The sequence below is a fragment of the Amblyraja radiata genome, chromosome 11 (assembly GCF_010909765.2).
Source record: "Amblyraja radiata isolate CabotCenter1 chromosome 11, sAmbRad1.1.pri, whole genome shotgun sequence".
Taxonomy (NCBI): domain Eukaryota; kingdom Metazoa; phylum Chordata; class Chondrichthyes; order Rajiformes; family Rajidae; genus Amblyraja; species Amblyraja radiata.
In genome coordinates, this window is record NC_045966.1 from 61521570 (window position 1) to 61528955 (window position 7386).

General features: G+C 44.4%; 1 protein-coding gene across 1 annotated transcript in view; it reads right to left on the reverse strand.

Annotated features, from left to right (window-relative positions):
• tlx3 (T cell leukemia homeobox 3) overlaps nt 1-4564 on the reverse strand; it is a 29689-nt gene extending 25125 nt beyond the window's left edge. The window contains exons 1-2 of the mRNA XM_033030009.1: nt 3799-4564; nt 953-1190 (exon numbers count right to left, since the gene is read on the reverse strand). Of these exons, the coding sequence (XP_032885900.1) occupies nt 953-1190; nt 3799-4204 (644 nt within the window). The 5' untranslated portion in view covers nt 4205-4564. The remainder of the gene's footprint in view (nt 1-952; nt 1191-3798) is intronic.
• Between the last annotated feature and the right edge of the window lie 2822 nt (nt 4565-7386).

The following is a 7386-nucleotide window of genomic DNA, read 5'->3' on the forward strand; positions in this document are numbered from 1 at the left end:
ATTCAAATTAATGTTGTCATCAATTCGACTGAAGATCGACTTGTCCCAGTTCAATTCCTTGAATTGTGATTTTATAAAATGTATTAAAGTTTATCCCTCTTCATTGTCCCTGTAAAATTAAATCGGATTATATCCCTCACCCTGTCACGCCCAATGCTTCATATTCTATCTACTCCACCCTCGCTCCCCGGTATTTTTCCACAGTTACTCTTCCATGCTGTATTCCTTGCTCCACGCGTTGTGTTTTAATTTCACTCCAGTGTATTTTATATTCGCGGTTCTCCTCTCCCTGCACACTCTTGTTTTAAATAATGTGTTTCCTCACAGTATCATCATTTGTATTTCAGTATTGCTCTTTCTCTCTCCCCGCCATTCACCGCATTTCAGAATATATTCTTCCCGTCTCTCCCCCGAACGTGACAGATTTAAACTGTCAGTTCCTCTTGGGGTCGTTTGTTTCACTTCCATCGATGATGGAATTATCAATTTCACACGCTCGCTACTTTTTGAATCTACTCATTTCCATTCCAGCCGCCTCCAACTGTTGCCAATTCACTCGAGTTTTCTTCCAAAACCTTCCCTCACCTGCTGCTGGTCGAAATAGACTTCCTCAACACAACACTAGTCACATGGACACAACACATGTCCCCACAACTCCCATCTGTCCGTGAGCGGAGCCATAGTCGGGCTGGACTGAAATGTTGGCAACTTTGACCCGATTGAGTCCACCTCTGTACCCTCCATAGCGATGACATAGTTGTTTCCCCTCTATGCGATCGCTTCTTTTGTTTTATTTTGTCGCTAAATCATCGATCCGACCCCTTCCCAGCGTTAACTCTGCCTGCTTCTCCCTTCCATATCTGCCGTACTATATTTGGACTCCCGGTCCCTCTACCGCGCTGCCCCAGCCGGCACCACTCTGCCCACCATGAACCCGGTTGCAGTGGCTCACCTCCATTTAGTTCTCCTGTTCTGGAACCAAGTTTTGACTTGAGCGTCCGTCATTTTGAGTGATTTTGCGAGCGCCGCTCTCTCCGCCGAGGCCAGGTACTTCTGGCGGTGAAACCTCTTCTCCAGTTCGCAGATCTGAATGCGGGTGAAGGAGGTGCGCGGTTTCTTTCGCTTCGGAGGGGTCCTGTTCTGGTAGGGGTGACCGATCCGCCGCGTTACCGTGAAGGGCGTCAAGGCGGCTGTCAAATGGAAACAAAAAAGACATATAAGTGATCTGCCACAAACTAGCCCGCCGAAACGTTGCCTGTCTCCTTCGCTCCATAGATACTGCTGCACCCGCTGAGTTTCTCCAGCATTTTTGTGTACCGTCAGATTCAGATCATTGTCAGATCCATTAGGGTGCAACGAAGAAAGCCCTTGTTCACATGGATCTCACATAGTAAAATGTATACATAGTCTTGATTAAAACTGCAATAAACACAGCAACGGGTACACAAAGAGCAAAATATTGCAAAATTGCAGTTGAAAAGTTCGCATTAGTTATTCTTGCGTCCTCTATAGGGGTTAGGACTCTATATCCACAACTGAGGAATAAACTTTAACCGCGCTCAATAAATGCACAAGCACAGAAACCCAAATACAGATCCAGTCCCGCACACACACTCAGACACACCCAGCAGAGCAGGTTCATAAACAAGTCTTCCCAAACTGACCAATCATTCCAAACTTGTGGCATTGAAATTGGAACCCATCAAACTACTCAGATATTTTTAAACTGGGTATTTAAACATGTTCTTGCAATACTTTGGACGTCATTTTATATTCAACAGGGCAGGGTGGAGCCGGTGAAAGATGCACTGACTTTGAGCTCCGGCTACATCGTTTCGTTGAGGCCGCTGCTTGCTTCATTTCACGTAACTGAACGCCACAATGTTGGCTCGTTTACTAGCATTTATTGAATGTTTTGTTTTTTTATTAGTTGACCCTCTACAGTGACGGTTTAATTGCAGCTCACGGAGAGAGAGAGAGAGAGAGAGAGAGAGAGAGAGAGAGAGAGAGAGAGAGAGAGAGAGAGAGAGAGAGAGAGAGAGCGAGCGAGAGAGAGAGAGCGAGAGAGCGAGAGAGCGAGAGAGGAGAGAGAGAGAGAGAGAGGAGAGAGAGAGATAGAGAGAGAGAGAGAGAGCGAGAGAAGATAGAGAGAAGAGAGGAGAGAGAGAGGACGATCCACTGTGTGTGCTAACTGTCCACCTGTTAAACGTCACACAAAACTGAAAGGAAATTGATAAACGAATGAGCTGAAACTAAAATGCGTCTCGGTACTGGTCTCGCTGAGGTGGGAGCTAACCTGTCAAGGCCGGGATGTGCTGTTTCTGGGCTGCGCCTGGTCTTTATGTCCCAGGTCTCTGGTCGGTGACCCGGTCTCTTTGGCCCAAAAGATTTTCTTTGGCTGACATCTCTTCTCCTCTGGGCTGGGCCTGGTACTTTCCGAGCCGACAACTGCTTTTTCTGAATTGGGAGCTACTCTCTCTAGACCTGGGACGGGAGCAGAAAATAAAACTGCTGGCGAAACGCATCAGGTCGAACAGCATCTGGGGAGCCAAAGGGTTGGTCGACGTGAAGTCTGCTAAATTGTTTGTTTTCTGCTCCAGATTGCAGCATCTGCAGTCTAGTGTTTCTGGGACGGGGCTTGCTTTGCCCAGGCCCGGCCTGTTCAGTTTGTGTGGGAATGAACTGCTGATACCTGTTAAAAACCGGAGCTTTTTACTCTAGCTTTTCGTGTCTATCTTTTGTTCAGTTTGAGAGCGGAGATGTTTGTCCTGAATGTTTGTAAACTGTAACCGCAGCGGGGTATTTTTTACGTATTGTTTTATTTTAATCTAAGCTGGTCAAACAGATACCAGACTTAACTATTCCTAAAATAGACACAAAATGCTGCAGTAACTCAGCGGGACAGGCAGCATCTCTGGAGAGAAGGAATGAAGACGATGCCTGTCCCGCTGAGTTACTCCAGCATTTGTGTCTATCTTCGGTGTAAACAAGCATCTACAGTTCCTTCCTAAACTACTCGCTCATTGTCACATTCGTTCTGGGGGAGGGAGTGCATGTTTTGGCGTGAGGGGGGGGGGGGGGGGGGGGGGGGGGGGTAATATTGTTCTGCGGCCAATCTTCCTGCGACTCAGTGTGAGTATCCAAACACTACATGAAGTCAAGTTTAACACATCACGAGGCAGCCACTCGCTGCCCCAAAACAATGTTATAATTTACTTCTTTAAAAAATCGATTTCTTTGCTGACTCCAATTCTGTTCCCAATTCTCGATCTGTCATCGCAATGTCCACACGCAACGAAAACCAACCCACGGCAAAAAAAGACAAGTTCGTTACACAAGTGGTATTGACATGAGTTGTAAAAAGCCACCAACTTTAAAAACAAGCCCATAGTATTTACAAAGTTTCCCCAATTGTTTACAATGTTTGTTGATGTTAAATAAAATCACATGTTACCAACATCACAATCTCCTCTGTTGAGTGGACAGCATCGGGCGGCAATGTACAATTTACAGCTTAAACGGAGGGCTGGTTTGTAGGTAGACACAAAATGCTGGAGTAACTCAGCGGGACAGACAGGCAGCATCTCTGGTTAGAAGGAATGGGAGATGTTTCGGTCGAGACCCTTCTTCAGAGATGCTGCCTGTCCCGCTGAGTTACTCCAGCATTTTGTGTCTATCTTCGGTATAAACCAGCATCTGCAGTTCCTCGCTGCACTATTGGTTTGTAGGTATTGGAAAACCCGGGCCCGCCGCAGTACTCCCACTTCTGAACCGGGAAAAGGTGAACCGCTCGCCTACCTGTTAGCCTGTCCTTAGCAAACCTTCTGCTGCTCTCCATCCAGGGGAAGTTGAGGCTGTTCAGCCCCGCGACGCTGCCGATGCTGGACATATTGGACATTGCGGCCTGCGGGATGGGCCGGTGCGCCGGCACTCTGATCACTCCGGCTGATGCTAGGCCGTTGACGTTCATACTCAGGTTAACACTGTAAGATCCGGACAGACTGTCCTCGTATGTAGCCCCCATGGCCGGATAGGAAGCGGCGAGGGTAGGGTAGCTGGCTGGATTGGCCAAGTAACCAGCCTCCGACACCCTGGCGCTGGTCTGCAAACAGCTCTCCTGGTCAGAGCCGCTGAGGATCTGATCGATACCGAAACTGATGGGTTCGTGTTGAGGCTGGGTCTGAGTGTTTCCCGACTGATCCATTGTCCCGCCCTCAAGACAGCAAGATGTAGCCCCCCAAAAAAGAACCTTTCAGGAGAAGCGCCTGGCCACCGCCGCCGACCCACAAAGCATGCTTGTGGCGGGACTGTGCGCGGGTTGGTGGCAGCAGGTGAGCTTGGAGAGGGAGCTGGGAGAGGCAGCGTTCATCACTCTAGGACGCTTCCGACTACATGCCCCGAGCTCTTCCTTCACACTCACCGCCCCTCAGTGGCTGAGGCGGACCAGGTCTTCACCCACGATTGGTCAACGCGTGGCAAACGCACAAGAAGGGGGAGCGTGAGGATTTGCCAGCGCCTTAACTCGAGAATCCAACGCAAAATCATTGATAAGGAAAACTATTAACATGAAACGTTTTATTCAGCGACGAGTGTTAAATGCAGCAATATTAAAGTCTCCAATCGATGATGGCAGTCCAAATCCAGTCGGATGTATCTCGATACGCGGCGATCTGTCGAGTTTTATCCAATAAGTGCTGATCAGCACACCCTCCTCTCTTTAAACTGCAGAGTTTCATTTATTACATTTTATTTAGAATTGGACAGTCTTAGATTCGGCAACTCAACCCCTTCGCGTAATTATATCGTTCTTTAATAAAAAAAGACTTCCGACCGGCAGATGGGTTAAGAAACAAAGATCGATTCAAAATGCAATCGCTGTTCTTCGTCAAGTTTTAGTTTAAAAATAATGTACATTATTTACTGATACAGAATATGAAATTAACGCAATGTTTTGTTCGAACAAGTTCTGAGTCGGCGTTAACGGATTGCGACAATCGGTAGTGTAATATGACATCGAAATTGGCAGAATTGCTAATAAAATCCGGTTTCAGGTTCCCGGTTATTGTGTTTGTATGAATCTGGCCTGCCTTTGTTCTTTCATATATATTAATAAAAAAACACCAGATGGCGGAGTGTAACATCTCATAATTTTTCATTTAAACACCCGGAATTTGGTCTTTGAAAATATGCAATCGCGGCTCAGGAAGGAAAGTCGCCCGTTTGATGAATCTTGAGTTTGTGTTAGTAGGAACGAATATCCTTCCAACTATGAACGAGTTGGTCCAGAACAGAGAGACGGAATATACAACGGATTAATATCAAGTTCGACCCGCCTCGAAAAACAATTTATTACCATTCTACACATATTATAATTTTATTTTAGAAAATATAATTTGGAAGTTGGCCACGCTCCCTAGCCACGCCTAGCCCAATAAACGATGCTAAGTATAAGGAATCAAACGAGGTTAGACTGCTACGGTCTCGCCACGCAGTCACTTATCTCTTTATAAGAGAAATGAAAAGAGGGAATACAATTTTACATTAATAAAATCAGCATTTTATCAGCGTATGTTAGGAATCATTCCGTGATTTTATTTTTAAAAATCCCGTTACAAGGCGGGGGTTATTAGTTTTTGCTAAGCCTTCGTATTCAATTACACAAACATGCTGAATAATTGAAATCACTGCAATAAAACAGCACAAAACAGCCGGCTTCAGAAGCGATGCCTCTAATTTGCTGATTGCTGTTTAGTTGATGCCGTGGAGCTAGATAAGTGGCCTTGAAATGCAAGGCAGAGTCCATTCCAATAGTTTTATTTTAAATTAGCTGGATGAAATGCTGGACACTTAAACACAGATTGAAACAGATTGCAGGGTTCCTCAGCGAGAGTGCCAGTTCCCAGCTCCATAATTGGAAAGTCTTATCTTAACAAAAAATAATTTCCTTGCAAGGAATTTTAAATAGTAATTTTCCATTATACATCTCATTAAATTAACCAGGGCGTTTACTGTTTATTTGTTTCTTATTCGGAAATGGATCTATATTTGTCTCGAATCTATTAGTGTCCCTTGTAGGACAAATTAATTTTCTTATATTTTATATAATTTGGTGTGAGATTATTTATTTAAGGCGGGGTTTTTTCACTCCCCGATCACCTTCATGATATAACATTTGGGCGATTAACGTCAATAAACAAAATCCTCAAACGAAATAGATAAATTCCAACAGTTAGTTCATATGAACTGTGTTATAAATGTTCCCGTTCCTCCTCACTAGGCTTTCGAACGGTTCCACCAGCGAAGCATTTAAGACGGACCCACACCGATGAGGAATGAATCGGGTTATTTTTTTACATTTGCTGTTCGCTGCATTGACATATGTGGATGAAACACCATGCAAGGATTGTTTGTTGATATGCACGTATAGACATCTATATTTACACAGTCGTGTCATAAGAAATATGCAAAGTTTTACATTTGTGTAAATTACAACACACCATACATTTAAGACATTTATTCAAAATTAAATGTAAACCGAAATAATATGCTACATTATATTATATGCAAAATTACCTGTAATTTTTACCCTCTCTCCGTCCCTTTTTTTCATTTCTAATGGACTTTTGCTTGTTACAATATTAAAAATACCCCAACTGTAGTTTGTTTACGTGTACAATAATAGAGTTATACAGTGTAGTACTAATATCTACACATTTATAACAGGATTACATGGAGAATTGCCTATTCTTGTAGCTTGCTGTGTTCTAATATTGCATTTAATGATAGCATCAATACTTCACAAAATGCAGCGTTGAGAACGTGGAAATGTTATAGCCGAAATCGTGCTGTAATATACTGGCAAAGTGCAACATGGCAATGTTCTTTAGAGGAATGATTCGCCCGGTTTCTGATCCAAACTACCTTTCTGTTCTCTAGATATTTCAGATTTGAGGAAATCCGAGTGAATCTTTTTTCCCCGCAGTGAACGCGAGCGGCTGCCAGAGCGAAGCGGAGAGATTTTGGACACACTACCAGCGCTCGACATATTTATATTCATTTTCGCAAATGTTCAGGAAATACCCCCCAAAACGAACACTTTATATAAACGCATGCTGCTCCAGTCGCGGCAGTCTGAGCCGAATCCAAGAGACGCAGACAGCGCCGCGGGGCTTTTAATAAAAAGATCTGAACGCACAGAGAATAAGAGTTTAATTCCGTTCTAAAGCGGAACGTAGAACAAATTTAAAGCGGTCACCCGTCCGCGGTCTGTGCGGTGTTTCCACCTCTTTTCAATTGGTGTACAAAAAAGTAGACTGGTGTTGGACATTTGATGGATTTCTCGCCGGGGGGGAGGGATCGCTCATTGTCAGAAGAAAGAATTGGTTT